At 41.1% G+C, this 24,117-nt stretch overlaps 1 protein-coding gene across 1 annotated transcript in view; it reads right to left on the bottom strand.

Annotated features, from left to right (window-relative positions):
- Positions 1-24,117, bottom strand: part of LOC112103444 (high affinity cAMP-specific and IBMX-insensitive 3',5'-cyclic phosphodiesterase 8A) — a 181,360-nt gene that overhangs the window by 33,354 nt on the left and 123,889 nt on the right. The window contains exons 3-14 of the mRNA XM_029910749.1: positions 22,695-22,885; positions 21,313-21,369; positions 17,824-17,881; positions 16,139-16,227; positions 15,805-15,883; positions 13,774-13,911; positions 7,236-7,324; positions 5,726-5,777; positions 5,585-5,627; positions 2,881-2,958; positions 1,597-1,667; positions 347-511 (exon numbers count right to left, since the gene is read on the bottom strand). Of these exons, the coding sequence (XP_029766609.1) occupies positions 347-511; positions 1,597-1,667; positions 2,881-2,958; positions 5,585-5,627; positions 5,726-5,777; positions 7,236-7,324; positions 13,774-13,911; positions 15,805-15,883; positions 16,139-16,227; positions 17,824-17,881; positions 21,313-21,369; positions 22,695-22,885 (1,110 nt within the window). The remainder of the gene's footprint in view (positions 1-346; positions 512-1,596; positions 1,668-2,880; positions 2,959-5,584; positions 5,628-5,725; positions 5,778-7,235; positions 7,325-13,773; positions 13,912-15,804; positions 15,884-16,138; positions 16,228-17,823; positions 17,882-21,312; positions 21,370-22,694; positions 22,886-24,117) is intronic.

Below are 24,117 nucleotides of genomic sequence, written 5' to 3'. Positions count from 1 at the left end.
GCCGGCCATGCCGCCCCTAAAAATGTGCCACCCCAAGCACCAGCTTGTTTTGCTGGTGCCTAGAGCCGGCCCTGCCTGCCTCACATGCATGCATCATATGATGCAGTTTGGGCTCCCAACCTACGCACAGAACTTTAATGCATATACTTGAGTATTCCATTAAAAAAAAATAAAAATCAAGGGACCTGATCCTCCTTTCACTTGTAACAATGTAAAAATTAGGAGTGATTCCAGTTAAATCAATGGCGTTCCACTGAAGCTACACTGATGTAAACTGGAGTAAGTGCAAGGAGAATCCATGCCCCAGCATTTATGTCAGCAATCGTTTGCCATCATATGTACTCACTGTCATTAATCCTCCAACGAGATCACTTGTATGTGGATCTTCATCTTTTGTCCCAAGTTGTGGAGAGTATAACTCAGTAGTTCTTAGAATCTCCAACACTCGATCTAAAGCTTCTGCGACAGGCATGGGACTGCTTTCTTGTGCAGCATTGATAATATTTATTACCTAGGTTAATATAAGAAACTCTTGAAATTTAGAAGCGATTGAAGAAAAGAGAGATTCTCAGTGACTAATATGAGAAGTCATTGTTACTAAACATAGCAGTATTTAATTCAGATTATGTAGAACTACTGTGAAATCTCTAGGGGATCAACAGTGAAACACTGAAGTCTTTTATTGACTGTGGGAGCAGGATCGAGGCTTTAAAGAGGCCATTCTTATTAGGCAACTTCCTGTCTTAAGACACTCGCCCAAAGTATCTCCAAACAGACTCAGTACAATCCCCTTCTACCTGTATCAGAAGGTCACTTTATTAAACAACTGATATTTGTTGGTCTCTTGAATGATTTCTTGAGACACATTACAACATAGGCACTGACTCTGTGGGTGCTCCAGGGCTCGAACGCTCACAGAAAAAAATAGTGGGTGCTCAGCGCCAATCAGCTGTTTGGGGGCTGGGGGAGAGCAAAGAGCAGTGAGTGGCAGGCAGGCAGGAGCCTTAGGGGAGGGGCTGGCGTGGGGGTGGGAAGAGGCGGAGCGAGAGTGGGGCCTCAGGAAAGGGGGCAGAGCGGAGGCAGGAAGAGGCAGATTGAGGGCATGGTCTCGGGAGAAGGGGCGGAGTGAGGGCAGGACCTCAGGGCAGAGCACCCCTGGGGAAAAATAAAAGTCAGCCACTATGCATTACAACGAATATGTATGAAGGGGAAATCTAGTCCCTTCCTTTGCATGGGCAGAGCGCCTCCAGGCAACAGAACCAGTGCAATTGTGCTAAAGAGGGGGCTGAATGTGGAGAGAGATGCAGACGGTGCACACTCCTATGTGGCAGGTGGAGGGGACAGGCAAGGACAGTAGGGCGGGCGAGGGTGGATTGGGCATTTGCCACTTCCTGGATCCTTCCAATCACTCACTGTGGGAGATGGGAGAAAGGGAAGACGTGGTGTAAGAGCCAGCATAAGCGTCTACAACCATTGCATGTGGCCCAGCTACTCAGGCCAGGTGCTGTGCAGAGGGTTTCTGCCACAGTATTTCAGAAAAAAATCCAGGTAAATTCCGATAGTCTGACTTCATGAACACCAGCAATGGTGCATTACCTTGGTGATGGGTGCTTCAATAGTCATGGAATGTATCCTGGCCATGGAGGAGTGTCGCCTCTGTGAACTGCCTGTGCAGAAGACAAAGCAAAATTAGCACTCTGATTAAAATGACAATGCATGACATCCAGAGTTAGCCAAGAATTCCTCGTTTGCCATGACCTTCAGGACCACCTATAACAGCATGCATATGCACACTTGTCCTGCTATACTGATAAGGATGCTCACATAGACGTGCTCTGAATCACCAACAACACAGAACAGAGATAAGCAGCCATAATGGCCTGGCAACATAGTCGCTGTTTTTATATTTTAAATGTTTTATAAAATGTTCAGCCACAAGCGCCATATCTATGTTGTCTTTGGGGGGGAGAAGAGGGGCCTGTAATACTACAAGGGTGTAAGACCTGACAAGACACAATGAGTCAGATCATCAGCTGGTGTAAATCAGTGTAGGTTCTTTGAACTTAATGCAGCGATGATGAGCTATGCCAACTGAGGTTCTGGCCCATAACAACTGATGTCATTAATCAGGGACTGGAAAACATACATCTTGTGTGTCAATTAGCAATTTTTGGCAGCAAAGGCCAAACTAGGCTATTTCCTGTTCTGTAACCTAGTAAGATGTGGCTACTTCTCGGCTACCTTTGTGCTGATGCTGAGCACATCTTCAGCCTCAGAATCCAGGCTATTTTTGTAGCAATGGTCAGTCTGGTGAAAATTAGAAGTAAATCTGTTACTTCAAATTTTCACCAGACTTGGACCATTGCCTAGAATGTACTGATACATGTTTTAACAGAAGCTTTATAAACACCAGCAAAACCCTGCAGTATGTGAACTACCTACTAAGGTGAAGGGTGATATGCCATGATGAAGTGTAACTCCCTGATGTATGACACAACATAGTGCAAATAAAACAAACAAAAACTAAGAAGAAATTTAACTTTGACTTTAATGGGAAGAGTAGATAGGGAAACTACAACAAACCCCAATACTTGTGGGGGCCCCAGAATCTGCTACCTTTACTAATGATGAAGAGTAACTTACTTTGGGAGTAGTTCTATTGAATTCTATGGGATTACTCATGACAGTAAGTGCTACCCAACGTTAGTAAGGGTGGCAGAATCTGGCCTTTCATTTCTAAAGTTTTCAAAAAAATAGGATAAAAAAATATTGCTCAGAGGCATAACACATGGGGTAGTTGCATAAATATGAAATATTCACGTCTTGAGGGTTTTTAAAAGCCATGTGAAAAATATACAAACATCCACTTATCTAACATACCATCACTTCCTCGTGAGGTTGTGGATCTGACATCAAGCGATCCTTTCCTCCTATCTTTGTGTCGGCAAGTCTGAATATCTGTGGAGACATCAGTGTTATACAATGACTGCAACAAAGGCTCTTCCCAGATTATATGTTAAAGGAAACTAAACATAGGTAAAAGCTTGATAGCAGCGGAGCAACATGGATAATGCTACAGTTGGTTGGAAAACAGCTTCTTAGAACTGTATTCACACTGGCCTTGGCATGGATGCTCCCACGTCACTCTCTTTGGATGCTGCTCTTGCCTCAAGCAAAGACGCAAGAGTAAATGGCCTTTGTGTAGAGGATCTCTGGGTATGTCTACACTACCCGCCGGATTGGCGGGTAGCGATCGATCCAGCGGGGATCGATTTATCACATCTAGTCTAGACACGATACATTGACCCCCGAGCCCTCTCCCATCGACTCCTGTACTCCAGCGCTGCGAGAGGTGCAAGCAGAGTCGACGGGGAAGCGGCAGCAGTCGACTCACCACGGTGAAGACACCACGGTAAGTCGATCTAAGTACGTCGACTTCAGCTACGTTATTCACTTAGATCGATTCCCCCCCCCCCAGTGTAGACCAGGGCTAAGAGCATGTAGAGTCTTCTCTCGCATTGGTGTAGAGTGGCGGTTCAGCCACAGCGCTGCCAGTAATAGAGCTGTACAAGTAAGAGGGGCCCCTGAACACCCCTTATGGATCTACAGAGACAAGGTGGGTGAGGTAATATGTTCTACTGGACCAACTTCTGTTGGAGAGAGAGACAAGCTTTCGAGCTACACAGAGCTCTTCCTCAGGTCCTATGGGTCTACACAGTGGTGAAGCCGCTGACCACTTCCCTATCCCACCCCTACCAACCCCTCAAACTCTGAGCGGAGTCTGCGTTGTCTTTGAGGCTACCCCCTGCACTAGATGTGTTTAGGGCCGGAGGCAGACAGCATTTGGCTCTAAGGCAAGTTAGAAACTTCAGTAGACAAGAGTTCTCAGTTGTCTGAATATTTCACATCTTAGAAAATCACCATTAAATGGCTTCATGCAAGAGTTGTTGGACTGTACAATTAATAATAATATTTAGTAAGCCAACCTTGACATACGTATAGACATTACCTGCTTAATCCCCAGAACAGCCTATGGGAGGGAGTCTGTTCTCCCTGTTTTACAGATGGGGGAACTGAAAGGCAGATACAGTGACTTAAGTCAATAGGGCAATTTCTGAGCTCACTTAGGCCCAAGCAGTCCCATTGCATGTGGGTTAATTAGCACAGAAAGTGGTTACACAAGGATAACTGAGGACAGGGTTTGGCCCATTGCTTGTTTTTTAGTTTTAATTGACTCATACCAGATAAGTGTTTCTCAGTGAGCTGAGATTGCCTAAGGCAGGGGATGGGGGCATTACTACTGAGTACAACAAGGAGCAGACAGAGAGTTGCAGCCTAGGACTCTAAGTGTGGGTGGACATACTCCTTCATCCCTTCAAAAGAACTAGTTTAGGGTGGGAAGATCAAAAGGGGAGCTGAATTATGAGCAGAGCCCAAGGGCATAGCAGAGAGGAGAGGAGGAACAAAGGTTTTATTTTAAGTCTTCTAAAGTGCAATACTGGAGGGGCAAATCCCAGCACTGATGGGGTATGTGTGTCTTAAGACCGTCAGGCAGGAGAGAGTAGAGTTAGACCGCAAAATCCATGGTGGCTGCTTGTACAGAACTCCCTGGAGTGCTATGGTATTGCTTTCTTCTGATTCACTCCCTAAGCTACCTCATTGTTCCCCCACATCCTCCAGTGGAAGATGGCTTCCACCAGAGGCACATGAGGAATGTGGGTTTGATCCCTCTGCTTTGTAACAGAAGGCGGAATAGCATAACTTGGTCCCACATACCTCCTGCTTCAGGTGGGAAGGAGCCTAGAGGCACGCTTACTATATGAGAACCCTTGTTAAAATGTACTGCTGTCCCCTGCAGCACTGGCCCCAGGTCCTGAAGTGGCACTGCTAGAATACGTCAGTATTTTTTTTTTAAAGGGAGGAGGCAGTTATCTGGGTTTAAATTTAAATTAAATAAAAAACCAGCTGGGAGTTTCCTAATCATAATTGTTCAGAATATAAACAGATTGATTTGGGGTTGAAACCACCCTGTAAACTCTGGAACTCTAAGGCCCATTGAAGGCGAGGCGAGTTTTGCCATGAACTTCAATGGGAGCAGGACCAAGCCCTAAATTATGTGCATTCATCGTCGTATCCATCCACATGCAATATCCCAAAATAGCAAAAGCAACAGATCTTTAATAAAGAAGCAAAAGGTGCATGCCATGAATTATATTAGCCATGACGTAAATTCCATCTAGATGGTGTCCTTGACATTTCTAATCTAGTCATAGAGATTGCATCAACTACACTACCTATGACTGGAATGTGAAATAGAGCCAAATGTGGTACCCACTCATGGTTCTAACACAGACACATTACATTTTCAAGGTTTGTTTGATTTATGTCACTTCTGAAACAAATTTGCCTGGCATAGATAACTTGCATTTATTTTGTCTCCCCCAGGAATACCATTTTATTGCTATCAAAATATTATTGTTTTCACTGCGCTGTGTAACCCATGTTTGAGTCTGATCTTAGCGACCTATCTAATCTTTTCCTGCATACATCCCATGCTTCTTGTTACAAAAATGCAATAACGTACCTGTCTGAGATTCAGCCTGAACACGTTCACATATTCTTTCTGCCTACAAATCAATATAAGAAATCCAGTTAATCAATCTCCTGATCACACTGTGATATTTTCTGCTTAAACTAAAATGGACAAATCACCTTTTTTTCTTACCTTATTGTTGTCATTGCAGAGTCTACTAATTGACACATAGTGTCTAATCTTTCTGTAGGCAAAAAACAATGTGTTATTGTGGCTCCGATTCCCAGCTCTGATTCACATCTAGCTGCATTTTAAATTTACAAGATCCATACTAGCAATAAATCCATCCAGGACAAATCCTACTGTGTGGGGGCCTGGAACCAATGCAGTTCAGCTGCACTGGAGGGCAGGAGGGAGGGAGGGTGGGATGTGTGGGCTGTATAGCCATATTATGTGGGCTCATTCTCTGCTGCTGCTGGGGGAAGTTTAGGTGTATGGTGTGGCTGGTGCATCTGCAATGATGTAGGTCCAGACAGACAGACTACAGGGTTTAGGGGCGGAGCAGTCACCTAGGCTAGTACCATCCTAAATGCCTCCAGATTGCCATGACACTCACTGTGCCAATCGCATTTGCTTTGTACTCAGGTAATGTATACATGAGTATGGGTCCATCTCTTCTGCTTTGTATCACAAGCTGCCAGATGCTTTTGCTCCACTGATGGAGAATAGAGAGTATGAATTACTACCAAGGGATGCCAGCAATTTAAAACAGCCCACTTCTTCTGCCTATAAAGAGTGGAGTTTCCCCCGCTCATTTAATTAATCTATAATGTTTGTTGGATAGGAAAGAAGTTGCATACAACCTTTCCTTCATGGTAAGATAGATCAACCTGAGAAGGAAGGGACATACAAAAGTGGGGGTTCCCGGAGGAATGTGTACTCTTATATCATCAAGCCCATATTATTTTAATAACTCTACATGTTTTCCACTGGTATCACCTGGGAAGAAGCAGAGAGTTTAGGGACTGCTACAATATATGCCAGCTGGTCCCCCTTTCTTTACTGAAATTGCATAGGGGGACTTACCGTAAATGTTCTAATAATCAATATTTACCATTCTGCTCTAAACATCCCAGTCAATGGCTGACTGGAAGTGCTGGGGAAACGGGAATTTTGCCTGAGTAAGGAATGCTAGCTCCCTTTGGGTGAAGATCACCTGGGATGTAAGTGTAAAGGACCTACACAGATCAAGTAGCTGCACCACAGAACCAGTCTGTACACCAGCCTTGCATAGGCCAGCATGGATGGAGATGATGGGAGGGAACATAGGCTCTATGTGGCTCCCTCCAGTAGCCTCAACACAAGGCATAATGGAGCACTCACCACTCTAGCCCACAGGCTGGAATAATAGCCACAGGGGAGCTTGGCCCAAACCCTAGCTCTGCATTGGGGGTTGGATTTCACTTCCCTTGCATACAGTGCAATTAGCCAAGCATTATGTGAGTAAAGTGGATTTTACCCTAAGGACTTAAGTGGTGGATCGGTCCACTGCAGGCTCCCAGCTCTGCAGGGATGGATTTCACTTAGAAAGCAATAGAGACTGATGCAAGGCCCACTGAAGCCAATGGGAGTCTCTGACTTCATTGAGCATTATATCAGACCTCAAATACATACTGAAAAGGTACTTCACTTTTGCACTTACCCTCCCTGTCCGATGACAGGTATTATCTTCACATTTTGTTGTATGCTATCTCCATTTTTCTTTTTGGTGTAATACATTCCTTGCCATTCCTGCAAGAGTAGTCCAAGGGTAATTACATTCAATTAAGTAATTAACAAATCTAAGGCTATTTTCTAAAAATTCCTCTTCATTTATTACTGCCAAGAGAGTCAGGAAAAAATAAAAATAAAAATCTAAATTTGATATATTTTCAGTTAAATCTGCTTTACAATCCCAGACCTAGACGTTCATTCTTAGGGGTCTTAGAGGCAATGCACGTGTCAGAGAAACGTGGACTCAGAAAGAAGAAGAACTGAAGATGCAACTGGGGCTGTGGATTCTCACTCCACTTACAAGCGTCCCATTCTTTTAGCTCATTGGAGAAATTATTCACCTCTCCAGAAAACTCAGACAGCCGCTCCTTCTGCCCCAATATGTTATTTATAAAAACAAATTTAAGAATTTAAAGTCCAAAATAATTTCACACAATTCTGAAGCTTAATTCCAGAGACAGAAAACATGAGAAATGTTTTGTATATATAATAGCACACTGACCAGCCAATTGGGGAGCATTGGTTGATGGGCTCTAGAGGAGTCCAACTCTGGAGGGGTTGAAACATGTCTATTTCTTGGTCTCTGAAGTTAGCTCTGTAGTTATAATAGATCCACACTCTTGGGTTTCAAGCTAACGGGTGAGTAGAGCTTGTCAGAAAACACCTGTTTTTTTTTTCTGCCAGACATTTCAACTTTTTGTCAAAAATCCAAAAAATGGAAAGCATTTGGTTTTCAGGATTTGGGGTTTTTTTAAATAACAGTCAAAATTTTCTATGGAAAGCAGAACCTTCTAGTGAAGGTTTCAGAGTAGCAGCCGTGTTAGTCTGTATCCGCAAATTTGTTAGTCTCTAAGGTGCCACAAGTACTCCTGTTCTTCTAGTGAAGGTTGCAGTTAATTGAAAACCAAATTTTCTGTCAAAAAATAGCTTAGATGTAAAATTTTTGGTCAGCCCTGGATATAATTTTCAGAAACTGACTATTTCCCCTCCTGTTTTAAACCTATATTTTTAAAGGACATCCTGTTAAAAAAATCTTTTTTTATTCATTGATTCTAAATCCAGAAGAGACCATTATCTGATCTCCTGTATAACAAGTGGCAGATTTCACCCAGTTACTCCTATTATTATTATTTTCATATATCTAACAACAACTTCTACTTAAAGCAGAGGCTGTTCTATGAATTGGGGAATAGAAAAAACTCCACAAGTGAGGCTGGCACAAACAGATGTTGTACATCCCATATTTTGCCAGTACAATTCTTTTTCTCTCTCTGTAGCTTTCTTCAGTCTTCTCCCACAACCCTGTCCCCATTCTGTCTGCTTTCTGTTCCACTGTTCACCTGACTTCTCTCCCACACTCCTCTTTTTGTTCTTTTTTCCATAGCATAATGCAAAGCCAATAACATTCAGTATGAAGCAGTCTGTAGACCCATGATATTTGAGTGGATTCAAAGTCATGCCCACAAGTTTGTCCATCCTAGCATAAATTTAAAGAAAAAAAGAGTCTGGAAAATCTGGATCCAAGAGCGTCCAACAATGAACAACAAATTGACTGCTTACTGTATATGGGCGTCATCCAAAGCCCAATGAAGTCACAGGGAGTCTTTTAATTGATCAGGTTTTCTATGCATATGTGTATCCGTGTGCACATGCACATAGTACAGAATAATGTATATACACACCTACATTTATCCTTATATTGTAGAGAAACCAATAGACAGATGGGCCAAGACTGCACAGGCATAACTAAGGGTAGAATTTGCCCTACATTCTAATGTAAATTGCACTGGGGAAGGAGAACCAACAAGCAAAGAATCCAGCATTCATAAGGACTGCATAATGACAAGCAGTGGGGGGAGGGTGGGAGGAAGGAGAGGAATAAAATAATTTAAAAAAAAACCCTGAAAGGTTTTTCCATGTATCGGTCTGAGAAAAGAACTGTGCACAACAAACTGGGAATCAAGCATAATATCTTCTCCCATATGTTGCATGAGGAATATAAATGAGGACTAAGCAAACATTACACAGTTCTATGCTCTTGGAATTAAAATGATACATAGCAATAGTTCCCTGACAACCAGGATAAGAGAGAGATGAGTAATCAATCTCTAAACCCAGATAATAAGGTCAGAATATGCATAAAGGGATGAAGTCATAATGCACAGATTGAATAATTCTATAGTTGCAAGTGCCTTCCCATCATGTCAGGATAGAAGCAGTCACTAATGGATTTTGCTTCATATTCAATAGGCAAAAATTCACAGTTGTAATGTCTGAAAAAAACAAGAAAACCTTGAAAGGCAACGTGTGGAGGAGAAGGGTCAGAACATTTCAGTTCTGGTCTAAGCCAAACACCAGCCATTATGTAAAGTTCTTACAAGGATATTACATAAACATATTTTAAGAACTCCATATGCTTTCTCCAAGAACCTCTGTCAGCCAGCTAAATAGAGAATATGTACCTCTCGACACATGCCTTCAACTGAGCTCATCCTTATGAGTGAATTACTGTCCTAGAAATATGGTGCTACAGTCACTTCAGCGTGGCCTAATGTTCTGGTGTTAAAATAAAGACTAAGAATGTCTGGTGTAAGTAGAAAAGAAGGAATCAATAACATCCTTGATATAATAATCTAATGCTACCTTCAGAAGGCAATGCTTCATTACCCATCATCCCATGGATTCATATATACAGTAAGACACCAAAGCTCATTGTAAACACCAATGTCAAGCACAAAATCTTCCACAATGTAATCTGAGTCCAGGGAAGGACCACTGAGTTTGGTTCAGTTTTCATACAAAATTGCACACAGTGTGCACCCTTACAAACTACTCACTTGCCTTAGATAACTAAATAACTTCCCCTATATATTCCTCTGCAGAGTAACTCCCAAGCAGTGGGAGAAATTGGGTGCCTTGTCTGAATTATCAATAGGTATCTCATGAGGGCTGGTCTACACTACCGCTTAAGTCAATGTAACTTATGTCACTCAGGGGTGTGAAAAAGACATCCCCCTGAGCAACATAAGTTACATCAACCTAAGTGCTGTCCGCACCAACACTGTCGGTGGGAGACACTCTCGCTGTGGTGTAGATTTGTCCTCACTTTATGAAAAGTGAAACTATCTCAAATAAAGATTTTTTGTCCCAGATCATAGGGATCAGATGCAGCAAAACTTCTAGTCAGATGTGATCAGCTAGTTCACATTTCACCTCAGCGGACCTAATTTGATTCATTCAATGAGTTAAGAATATGCAAGTGTTGCATCTTAATTTCTTAAATTTGAACAGAAGGAAAATGCCTTTTGATAGTGCTGGTCTCTTGTGAGTACAGCCAGCATACGTTAACCAAAGACATCTTTTTGCTTGGCTCTACAATATCCTTCCTGATCACTGTATACTACATGGATTGTCCAAGTCCATTCGCTAAAACAGTCCCTTGCTTTACTGTGTAAAATGCCAATCAAATGCTCTTTGAAGATGCTAAACTTGGCCACAGATTAATGTTTCTCAACACAGGAGTTAAAATACTACAGGTGTGGATGAACAGGCATAGATCCATCTTGGATCCCACTGTACAACTAGAAATATTTTCCCCAAATCCCTGGAGCAGCTCTATCAGAAATTCTGGTTTGTTACTGTGTTTGTTATGATACTACGTAGTCTCAAACTGGGAAGGGTTAGTCTCATCATGAGATAAGAACTCCTACTATGTGCTGGATGATCAGAAAACATCACAGCACAGTTTTTTGTCTGGGCTAAAGAAATTACTTGGTATATTGTATGCTAGTGTAATCAAGTTACAGTGCCCACATATTTGGTTGCTAACTGGAAGCAGTCTTTTTTCACATGTACAAAGAAATCACAAACATGGAGGGAGATAGATAAATCAAATCAGATTTATCTTGACACAACCAAAACTTTTTGGAGAATGTTATTCCTTCCAGAGGCAAATTAGTTTCAAATTCTCCTGGAACAATTCAGTATAAAACACTTTCAAAGTATTGTGATCTTTCAAATGTTGAACCACACAGTAAAATTGCATCTGCGAATGTTTCATGGAAGAACTCCTTTTGTGTTAATAGGTAAAATTCTACATTTTTACAATCTATGTAGATTACAAACTGTTAAGTTTGCCAATGGCAAATAAGAAGACATATGAAACAAACACAGATCTACATCGAGGAGAGTTTAAGACCTTCCAGAAATGTAGGGTTTAAAGTTTAATATCTCACTAATATTCACAGAAGGGTGTCCTGATATCAGAATACTAAAACACAAAAATCTTGACAGCTCCATACTTAGAGGAAAAATATTACTCAGTATTAGGTTTTTTTTTTACCATGAGTAGTCTAAAAATACATTTCTGTTAGAGACATTTTTGTTATTACATTAAAAATAATTGAAAATATGATAATTGGAAATCGTGAATACTAGATGCTGTAGTCACGAAGCCCAACAGAACTAACTGATCTGTATTCTTAACTTAATGAACACCACATAATGGTATCAGACCTGTACCACGTGTCTTTATTTGGATGCACCTTCACAGAGGCAACAGAACTGTGAAGCGCCATCATTTTAGCCCTTGGATGTCTCTTGGATCCAGCACTCCAGTCAATATCCAGACACGACAGTTTCGTGTTCAGATGCACATTCCATCTGCACAGAGACACATCATTGCCTTTCTAGACGAATACTCACGTTACTACCTTGATGTACACAGTGTGACTAATCACATCTTTGCGTTAGTGCCTTGATGCATCAATACCTAGATGTACATAACACTAGTAATTAATTTTAACATCTCACCACACTGTCAATAACGTGGTGTTTCCCAGCAGACAGCCAGTGTGACCCAATTAGCTACCCTGACTCAGCCTTGTGGATATGCCATGGCACATCTTTGAAAATGCAGCTGATTCAGAAAATTCCTCATGTTACCACCACAATCTGTGTCTCCTTAGATAGGGTACCATGACATATCTTTTCACTGGCCTCAGAAGGCATTTACGCTTTGCTGTCAAGATGCAAATGTCAGCTCCGAGACATACTAGGATGCACACTCACATAGTGCCACAACAAGAATAGAGTCAAAGGAACACCACAGTGCTATGAGGCAGTCAGCAAAATCTGTTATCAACCTCCATATCCGCACTGTGAAGCCATCTGACTCCCCTGCACTTCCTTGATGCAATAAGTATTTCTAATGGAAATCCACTAGAGAGTTCCTTAGTCATTAGAGAACTACCTCTCTTGTTGAAGAAAAGGGCCTGGCAGTTGAAAGCTGACATGTCTCTTGAGGGTGATAGAAATTACATGCCTCTCTCTCAAGGTTTCTAAATTCTGAGCTTGCTAATCAGCTACAATGTATCATGTTGGAACCTGAGTGTGGTTCTGTTCTAATCTACTTGCCACTGGACAACTTGTTCTTTCATATCAAGCTACCTTGTTTTCCTTATTCTCCACCTCCCTTTTAGGTTTCCGCACCTTTTGGTGCATGCAGCATATGCCCTACATATGTAAAGTGAGTACACAAACATGTAACACACGCTATATAGAAACAACACAGGAGTGTGTTTTACTCTCTTACTTTTCCATGCAACTTAACTGAAAGTAACCTTTACAAAAAGGAAAATGTCATTCTTGATGAGACCCAAACCTCTTTAAACTCAGCTCAGTTCCCATTCTAGAAATGTATTACTCCATCTTATCATGTTCTTACACTATAAATTACACAGCTTTATGTTTTGACAATGTCAAAAAAATTTTTTTACCACTGATAAGAATTTTCCCACCAACATAGAATATTTATTGTTCTCAGAGATTTCTTTTAATTGTTTTTCACCATTATTAAGCATACCAAATATGGGATACAATGAAGGGGCGCATGGGCACATATGTCCACGCACACACACACAAATTGGATGAGAAGATTTGAATCATGTGGGATTCATTTCTTTAGCATCAGTAAGGTTGTCCACATCCTCAGACCCATAATTTAAAGTGTTTGGAGTTATAACAATGAGAGTGAGATACCACAAGATTTGTTTTCAATGCGGGTAAAATAGAATCTACAGTGAGGAGCAGCGCTACAAGACCCAATGCAGCAAAGTACCAATGAGAATTGAGGAGTACATGGCTCTCCTCTGTACCTTGCAGGATTGAGCCCATTATTATCGCAGTTGAGAGGACTAGGCTAAACCTGCTCCCACTGAAGTCAATAAGATGAATGCAATTGACTTCAGTGTGAAGAGGATTGGACCCCAGGTTAGTATGTTATATGCCAAATCCTGCTCGTCACAACTAGTCTCATTGACTTCAATGGGATTACTTGTGTGAGTAAGCAAAGAATGCATGTTACATGCCTGTAAAGTCTATGTTGTGTTTTACGCCTGGCCAATTATCACTCCTACAGGTAGTGTGTAATAATATCATGGAATGATAAATGATATACTGCTACTTACCTTTCCTATCTTTATGCAGGAATTAATAGTATCTAGGAAATCGGCTTTTTTTTCATTTATAGGCACTTCAGTTAATTCCTTTCCTATTAATTCACCTATTTGATAGCCCATCGCTGTTTCAAATGCAGGATTTACATACTGTGAAATAAAACCAAAGCTCATTAAACACAATACTTAAAAGAAGAAAGTCAAGACAGACCTGCATTTTGATCTACCTTGTTAAACCTAGTGGTATGTTTACTAAGCTGAGATAAAAGTCTTTGTATGTATTATTCATAAAAATATACACTTCAATATTTTTTTAACACAACAAAACAAAAATCCATTCCAGAAGCCTGGTGCTCTTACAAAACAAGCCTGTGTGCACACATGAGCAGAGAGAGGAAAATATATTTTGTTATGAAATACAACATAGTTTTGCATTTCTAAGGAGTTATTATAGACAACAAATACTCTTGAAAAATGAATCCTTTCAGTCTTCAAACCGAAGTCAACCTCAATGTTGTGAAAGTCACAAACAGGATAGAGAGATTTTGTAGGGCCGAGGAATATTAAACGGTAACGTTGCTAAATTCTGTTTTTTCTCTATGAAACAGTCAAGGACTGGGGAGGGGAGTCGTCTCTGGGCCCTCCTCACAAAGCTCAAGAAAATGGGCTGTGTGAAGGGGAATCTAAGAGTGCCGGGAGGCGGGAATTGTTATCCGTAAACTGAGGGTTGCACTGCCACTCCAATTCTATAGGGTCCCTACATGCCGCCTACACAGGGGTTTAGACCTGTGATCAATCACTCACTCTAATCTACCTATCTTAGGTACTTATATGGCTCCCATGACCATAGTACTTGAATGCCTCACAGTCTTTAATGTATTTATCCCCGGCAGCACTATGTGACCAAGCGGGGCCAGCAAACCCTAGCAAAAATTGGGGGGAGGGGAGGAGAGGGCATGTGACCTTCCACGTCTCCCTCCCACAGGTTGCTTTCTGACCAGCGGGCTGGGGCGGGTGTCTTGGAGCTTCAGGCCTGCAGGGCGCGCCTGCTGGGGCTCACAGCTTCAGCAGGAGTGGGGCTGAAGCCCCGAGCTCCAGCAGACGCACCCTGGCTCTCGAACTTCTGAAGACTGTCATATGCGGCTCAGACGGTTAGTAAGTTTAGCCACCTCTGACTTACAATAAAGTTCACCATACAGGCTGGATTCGTGTATTAGCCTTTCAAGAACGGAGAGCTAGGTGTTGTCTGTGCTGACTTTAGTTTGGGAACTGGGGAACCATATTCAAAAATATGGTTCCAACCCAGTCAGTCTCTAAATCAGTTTAGCAAGTGAGTGTAGATGGAACAAACAACACTTCAATACCACATTTTAAAAAAGTATTCTAATCTTGTTTAAACAGAGTTACAATATGATTTGGCTTCATCCACATTAGCTGGCCATACCATCACAGAAAGCAGGTTAACTGGGTCTGTGTTCAAATTTAGTTTAAATTCTGTTCCTTAAACTGGTTTGAGCCCCAGTGTGTACAGAGGGATGGATTCAAGTCTTCAAGGATAACGAGCTTCAAGGAAATGAGTTTTGTGATTTTATTCTAGTCATTTGTGGACATTTGCTAAAACTTGACTAAAACTTACACTCAGGGGCCTTGTCTGCACTTGGAATTAGCTTCACTTGCAGCTAGGTTTTAAAGAAAAATTAAATTAATTTGCAACACTTTAGGAAAAGAAAGTTTATAAAACCATGGCTGTGTTCACCAACAGTTATCAGCAACATATGAAATAAGCATCACAAAAAGACTGAGGGCCAGATCTGCAGCATAACCTCAAAGATTACTTATTTTTTTAAATGGACTTGGTTTAAACAGGATATTTTAAACTGAGGAAATTGTACATGAGAGCTGAATTTGTCTCATCTGTTCAGAACTATTAGGTCAGATGCTTGAACTTCTTTTAAAGAAAGAGTACATATAATTGTGGATGAAATAAAATTTAGTGAATCCACAGAACAATATTTTATGCTTATAAATATAACTAGAACAAACCTGTATTACATGATCTTCACTTGTGATCTCAATGGCTTCTTGACTTTTCTCGAGTGCTGTAAATATTGAATTACAAGCCCTTGTAGACAGAAAAAAACCCCAATGGATTAGATTTAATTTACTTGTCTCTTAAGGTATATATAAAATATCATACAACAGAAAAAACACAAATTCTGGCAGGAGTTTGTGCTTCAGGGATTAATAGGGACATACTAATTTGGCAAACTAATTTTCTATAGTGAGCATCCATATAGTAAGAAGAAATATTCTTTTTTGGATGAGAATAAATTTGGCCTTTTTTATTGTTGATGTTTCTTGAAATTGGTAAAATTACCTTAGTTTAAATTGTGCCTGCACTTCTCCAAATTCCAGCTGAATTAGCTCATTGTAACAGGCCATTATATTGGAATTTTCTACATATCTCTGTAAATGAAAAGTTAGAAATATTTCAGCAGTTGACTTGTCTGTCAATAAAGATATGCTGTTTTAAAGAAAAAATAAATTATGAATGACATCAGGAATGCATAAAATGAACACTTCACAAGTAAAGAGCTCTAGAAACTTCATCAGGCTGGTGCATTTCCTCCAGGTGTTACATTTTGAAAAAAGCAATAGAAAATAAAGTGTAACAACAAGATAAAAAGAGCATGCTGTGTCAATGTGACTATCAACAAAGTCAATAAATAGGATCAAACTAATTTCTGTTAAAATTATTTGTCTTCATGCTGTTTAGTTTAAATAACAATTAAATCATATTGTTAATCAAAAAAGTCAAATTTCAACACTAATTTTACATGGTGTATAGCTTTCCAGGTCATAATTTCATGGACAGAAACAAACAATGCTTTTTTTGACTATTACATGACAAAATATTAGCCCTTGTCTAGTGTGTATTCATTTTCCTGTTCACTAACCTGTTCCTGATTAACTGTTCCCAGATAACTATGTGTGGACACATATTCTGTAATAAAAGTGCCATCTTCCTATTTAACTTAACCAAAGTGGGTTAAACTAAACAGACAAGGAACTCTTGTTCCAGAATAAGCATGGAGTTATTCAGGAACAGCTGAAATACATCCCCTACTTTAATCAGAAACAACTTCCAAGTGTAGACAAGCCCTTTGGATCTTCATACATGCTAAAGTGCCATGGACTTCAAGGGGAGTTGATCAGGAGTAAGAATTGCAGGAATGGGCTCTACTAAGATAATGCCAAGGCTGTCAAGCCCCTAATGCTGAAAATAAGCATTCTGCATAACTTTACTCATCTGAGTAGTCCCTCTGAAGTCACTGGATCTACTCAGATGAATAAAATTACTCCCATCCTTTAGCATTTGCAGCACTGAGGTCTAACTACAAATAAGGAGAGGGATGCAAATACGCTATGACAGAGTAGTAAACAAACTAGTGAACATGCACCATTCGTCTCACTATAAATCATGCACTTTTTGTTCCATTGTCAGCTTAATGTACTGAAGAATCCACCTAACTGACACACTAATAAGCACCAAACCTGCTTAATTGGGATAGTTGTCAGGGAACAGATTCAGTGTAATGCATTCCTGATGACTCTAGACAATAGATAATAGCACCTGATAATGTCTGAAGCCCGTTGCACAGGTGAGAATTTGTATTTGATAGCATAAATTCCCCATAGGATGTCCTATTGTTCACTACAAGCTACTTCCCAGCTCTGCTACAGTATGGCTACTAATGGGTCAGTCTGGCCCATATATACTTATGAAAAGAAGTTTAATGCTTTTAAATTTCTTTTAAAATAAGCATACAAAGAGTCTCTGATAGTTAGGATGCTCTCTGAAGTAGTCATGTTTCTGTTTCCATTGGGATATGCTAGCTCAGAAGGAGACAATATAGAACAATGGACTACAGAAGGTGAGGCTTTGCAGATTGGACTACTGACAAACCGGACCACTGAAAACCAAACCGCAACACAGCTTCTCATATTACATCAGAGTTCACACATTACAGAACGATCCAGGGGTTGACAATACATACGTACCCTTGTGAAGCCTGCTGCAATCAGTGGCAATATTGATGACTCCTCCCGATCACTATGTCTTTCAAAACAGAATGACAAAGTCAGAAATGCCTCTTTTGCTCATTCAGTCTTGGTCCCACAAAAGAATCTTTAGCAGGACTGGGGCCTAAAACACACACTATGTAGCCAAGCATTACAGTTTTGTTATTGTAAATCAAATACACTTCTTGTGCTTTGATAATCATCTTGAACGTTAAGTTTAATTTTCAGTAAATGTTACATCAAAATTATCATTTCCATTTTCAAGTACCCTCCCTAACTTTTTTGCAACACAAAAATCAATGCTTCAAGCCAACAGACTTCAGAAATCGCTTGACTAGTCCATGTTTTTCTATGCTCGACTCTTTACCGTTGTTGCTATCCTTGGCCAATGGAAAATATGGTGAACTTGAAAGTTGACATGGCCAACTAGTTTCAAAAGTGACTAGTGATTTTGGGCGCCTCAAAGCTTGATGTCTAACTTGGGACATTCAATAGGGCCTGGTTTTCCAAAGTCGGGGGCTCAGCACTTTCCGAATATCAGGACTCTTTACGGTGTGACAAGGTGGACGCCCATAAAAAGAGGCACCAAAATCACTCATTATTTTTGAAAATCTTGGCCATATAATCTTTCAATATTTAAAAAAAATATGTGTATATCTTGGAATGGAGGAAGTTGGAGGAATGGCAATTGTTTTAGGTGTGGTTAAAAATATATCAGAGGTAATGGAGGCTGGTGAAGCAGATGACGTAATAGCTTGCATTTAAATAGTTCTTCTGATTTGAAAACTTCAGGGCAGTCTAAGTGGGTATGATTATTTCTATTTTATAGATGGGGAAACAGCATAGCTAAATTAAGGGACCTGCCCAAGGTCAGACAGAGAGTCAGTGGCAGACCAGACAATAGCTCTAGGTATCTTAGCTCCCAGTGAGAGAGCTTCTGGAATAATGTGCCTAGTTCTAGTGCCCACAATTCAAGAAGGATGTTGATAAATTGGAGAGGGTTCAGAGAAGAGCCACAAGAATAATTAAACGATTAGAAAACATGCCTTATAGTGATAGACTCATGGAGCTTAATCTATTTAGCTTAACAAAGAAAAAGGTTAAGGGGTGACTTGATTACAATCTATAAGTACCTACATGGGGAACAAATATTTAATAATGGGCTCTTCAATCTAACAGGGAAAAGTATAATATAATCCAATGGCTGGAAATTGAAGCTGGACAAATACAGACCGGAAATATGGCATACATTTTTAATGGTGCAAGTGATTAACAATTGGAACAATTTCCCAAGGATCATGGTGGACTCTCCATCACTGACAATTTTTAAATCAGGCTTGGATGTTTTTCTAAAAGATCTGCTCTAGAACAATTGTATGGAATTTCTATGGTCTGTGCTACACAGGAAGTCAGACTAGAGCAGGGGTCGGCAACTTCTGGCATGCGGCTCACCAGGGTAAGCACCCTGGTGGGCCGGGCCAGTTTATTTACTTGCTGATGCGGCAGGTTCGGCCGATCGCGGCCCCCACTGGCTGCGGTTTGCCGTCCCAGGCCAATAGGGGTGGCGGGAAGCTGAGGCCAGCACATCCCTCGCCCGCGTTGCTTCCCGCCGCCCCTATTGGCCTGGGACGGCGAACCGCGGCCAGTGGGGGCCGCGATCAGCCGAACCTGCCGCGTCAGCAGGTAAATAAACTGGCCCGGCCCGCCAGGGTGCTTACCTTGCCGAGCCGCGTGCCAGAGGTTGCCGACCCCTGGACTAGAGGATCCCAATGGTCCCTTCGGCCTTAGAATCCATGAGTTCCCTGTTCTAACAACTCGATAATGCTGCCTCCCAGGAGTACAAAGAAATAAGAAAAAGGTTCTGGCAAGAAAACTAAATGAACTGTTGGAACCTGCCTCGAGAGAAATGATCCTATGCACAACAGAAGAACCTCTGCAAAGTGTTAGCTAACATGGGCTTTGTCTTCATTGGCACAAAAGTGGTTTTTCTATAGTAAGATAACTGACACATGATCGTTAGCTCCCAGTAAAATCCTAAATGGACACAAGGCATTTGTGTTTACTGTCAGGTTGCTAGGCGAGGTTAGCACTATACCCCCTGCCTACGGTTGGGTCACTTTGCTTACCTTGAGCTAAAAGTACAGTGCCTTGACTTGCCACGTTCTTACGGTAAAAACACACCTTTATTTTTGGTCAGTGAAGACATAGTGGTACAATGTACTATTCAGCAGAAAATTGATCCTGTGGCATGTTTACACTGCAATGGGAGGTGTGCTGTAGCTTGGGAAGGCATACCCACGCTTGCTTTCATCTAGCTAGCATGGCTAAAAATAGCAGTGAAGATGTGGCAGCACAGGCTTCAGCCTGGTCTGTATAAGCCTGTCCCGCACCCTGGATACGTACTTGCATTCCTAGCCTGTGCAAGGGTCCAGGCTGCCGCATTGTCCTGGCTAGTTTTAGCTAGTACGGGTATGCCCACCTGAGCTGCAGCCACACCTCCTATTGCATTGTAGACATACCCCCAGGGCAATGCAAATTTATTTCTTAGCCTTTTACACCAGGCTGGGACATTGAGTGGTCTGAAAGGCTGGAGAGCTCAAGTTTAATGAGATCTTTGCCAGCAGCTTCCTTTGCCCTGGCCTAAAGTGCCACCTGCCAGCTTATTTTTCTTTTGGCCAATGCTTCTTTCTGCTAAGATTGTACTCCAAACACAGTGCAGCAGAATCAAACAAGAGAAAAAGAGGAGGTAGCCAAGATCAAGACTGACTGAGTGGGGGGTGACTCATTAGGCCAGGACAGAGGAAGCTGTTGGGCCTGACTTCAACGGAAAGGTAAGGAATACTAACAGAGCTGGATCTGTAGTCGAGAGAGAAGGAGTTGGAGAGACTAGAACAGGGGATGGGTAAAGGTGGCTGGACAACCCTCCCAGAGGCTTTCACTGAAACAGCAACAAAACTAGTTTCAGAAGAACAAGCAAGATTAGCAGGACAGGACTTCAGTACAGGGGCAATCCTGGCAAACTGGGACAAATGGTCTCCCTAGACAGCAGTGAACAAAGCATCCACTCAAAGAGGGCATGGAGAAGGGATGAGAGGTGACAGGCCAACTGTGCAGTTCTGTATCGAGGGATACTGACAGCTTCAAGGAGGGTCTTCCATGAGTGCTAAAACATCCAGCCTTGAGAAGGCTCCCCAGCTTGGCACACAGTGCTATTTTTTTTGGTCAAATCATGTTCTGAAAAGCTTCAGTGATGGGGGGAAAATATCTGGTACAATGCAGAAATCAAAAGGCAAGGCGACACCCCTCCTACAGCAGAGGATGGTGAACACAGCACAGTAAAAATATAGGGTCACCAACACAATAAAGTGTTCTGATTTAGAGCTATTATTCTAGTATTTGCCTTTGTGATGATTAGATTCACATTCATTTGATTGTTTACATTGGAAAATAATGATATTTGCAATTTACCTTCGTACTACACCAATTATGACTGTATTTTCTGAGGCTTTAGTTGTTCTGATAGACCTTAAAATAAAGAAACGTGATCACTTAACATTTCTGTAGTTCACCTTTAATAAATCCTACACTGTCTTTAGAAAATCCCTTTCTTAAATGCTTAATTCTAAAAAACAAAAACCAAAACCAAATCAAAACTGAGTCCCCAGCTTGTTTGGTAATTACAAAAGAAGACCATGTTTAACAGTTTATGAGTGTCAGTGGAAAAAACAATTAGATTAGTCTAGGTTTTAGCCAAGCCCGGTGCGGGAATAGCAAATATCATCCCCTCACAAATGACAAAGCCCATATTGACACTACATTCACAATGCTCCATTCCAAAAGAAGCCATAACATGCAAGTTATGCATGTTCCAGACTTGTCCTCGATCAGTTAACGAGCATTTTACTCTGCTCAAGAATTGGGTGGTAAAAATTTAACCAGGGGAACACCAATGCTCTCCTGCCTTCTCCTGACAGATCTTAAACTAATTCCTTTATTTTAACAAGGGAGTAAAGCCTTTGTCCCAGTGTCCTGACCCCACCACACTCACCCGCAGTCAGAACTCTGACCTCAGCCCCCCAAGCCCTATCAGTTATTTAGTCTAGACATAGAGAGTATTTCACTAGCAAGTCAGTCCTTGAAGAGCTATGAACGAATATTTTCCCCCTTATTCATGTGCTATAGTAGTTTGTGGGGGTTGTTTTGGAGTAAATTTGTAATACGTACAAGGCTTTTGAGAAAGATTATGTATTTCAGGCCAGATTTACAAACATTGTAGGTGTGCAATTGTGCACACAAAATGTTGCCTCATTTGCACATGTAGTTGCATGGGAAGTTTCAAGAAATTGAGCATACAAACAGAGGTGCCGGGACAATTTTTAGAGAGGGGGTGCTGACAGCCATTGAATCAAACTATAAACCCAGTATATAATGGAAACCACTTTAAGCCAAGGGGTGTGGCAGCACCCCTAGTTCCAGCACCTATGCATATAAATGGATAATTAAATGAATTTATGTATGGAATTCCCAGACTTCTGTTTGCAAATTAGGCATGCAACTGTGGGTCTAAGTGTTTGAAACTCCAGCACTTCAGCCTCACTTTGGCAATAAAGTCTCAGAAGTTGTTTATTGCTTTGCAAATGACAAAACAATTGTGTACACCCCTCAGGTCTCATTGCTTTTTGCACATTTCTAGATTTTTATCAAAAAGCTAATATATAAATGACAAATTTGTGGCAACAGATTCACTATAACTTTATACATTCTTCCTGCATATAATCACATTCTGAGTTTCCATCTATTCCTTTATAATAAAAATACTAGTTTTTAAATTTCATTGTTATGGAACTTACCTGCATAGAGCTTCTGCATCAAAATATCTGGAATGTCTATGGTCGATAATGATAATTTCATGCTGTTTATCCAGAAAACATTCTAGCGCAGATTCAGGTGTCCTGGCAATGTTACACCGAAACCCAGCCTTCTCACAGGCCCAACAGAACCCGTTACTCTGGTTATCTTCTTTGGCAAACACTAAAAGTACCTGAGAAAAAGAAAAGAGTGAATCATGTTTAAAAGATCTTTAAATATACAGTACAGCTGCTATTTCTACAAGTCCTAAGCCACTTTATGAAAACTTTAGTGAAGTCCATTTACAAGATTTACATACAGTATTTAATAAGACTGTTTTTGATAGAGCCAAGGAATATTTTAATGAGAACACTATTAAAACTAGAATACAGTGTGTGTAATAACAATAAACATATGGTTTATCATAGAAAGAGTCTGTAATATGTCCTTGTATAGATATACAAGTAACTTTCGTTCATTTTGCTTGCTTTGACCCCGTTCCAGCAAAGCACTTAAAACGGGTGTCACTGTAAGCATGTGAGCAGTTCCAGGCACATGCTTAAGGGCTTTGCTGGACTGGGCCTTAGTACAGGATGTCCACTTGCTAACACTGCTAGAATCACAGGCTAAATAATTTGTGGGGAAAATCTGCACAGATGCTGCAGTGGTATGATGGAAAACGTGCTGGGCCTTCCATCTCATCCTGACTCCCCTGAAATATTGTGAATAGCAAGAACTATCGGAGTCCTGGTGAGCTTATGAGGTTCTGAAGTCAAGGGAGGTATTCCTGTATATGCAGCTTGCCCCAGCTATGACTCCTAGGCAAAGTCTGCCTTGCAATTTATTCCAGAGGGAGTGTGCTGTGGTTAAAATAAAAATCTGAGAGTCAGGAATTCTGGGACCTAGGGCTGGCTCGGTCACAAACTCACGCCGTAACCTTTGGCAAGCTTAATGTCTCTGTGCTTCAGTTTCTTTTTTTCTTTGAAATGGGGATAATAATGCTTACCCACTTCATACAGGTGTGGGGAGGCTTAATTCCTTCATGTTTGTATGGTGTTTGGAGCACCACGATGGAAGGTGCTACAGAAGTTGAAGAGGCCGGATCCAAAGGTCATTAAAGTCTACAGAAAAATTGCCATTGACTGCAATAGGCTTTGCATCAGGATGACACTGTGTAGGGAGTGAGGAAGAGGCTTGATTTGGGCTGTTTGATAGAATAGAATATGGGCCTTTAATTAAGGCTGCTTTTGCAGATAATACAGTGTGTGTGTCCATTTTTGGAAGGGGGCAATAAAGTCACTTTCAGAATTTGGCCATTGTCACACAACACCAAAACGTTCAGTAATTTAATCAAACTACAGTAAGATATGTATACTGTGGTCAAACAATAATGTATAGCTTCTGTAACTCACACCACATCCTGCT

This window comes from Terrapene carolina, unplaced genomic scaffold, assembly GCF_002925995.2.
Source record: "Terrapene carolina triunguis isolate 2854851 unplaced genomic scaffold, T_m_triunguis-2.0 Scaffold67, whole genome shotgun sequence".
Lineage (NCBI taxonomy): Eukaryota > Metazoa > Chordata > Testudines > Emydidae > Terrapene > Terrapene triunguis.
The sequence above is the reverse complement of the archived record's forward strand: the minus strand, read 5'-3'. Positions and strand labels throughout refer to the sequence as shown.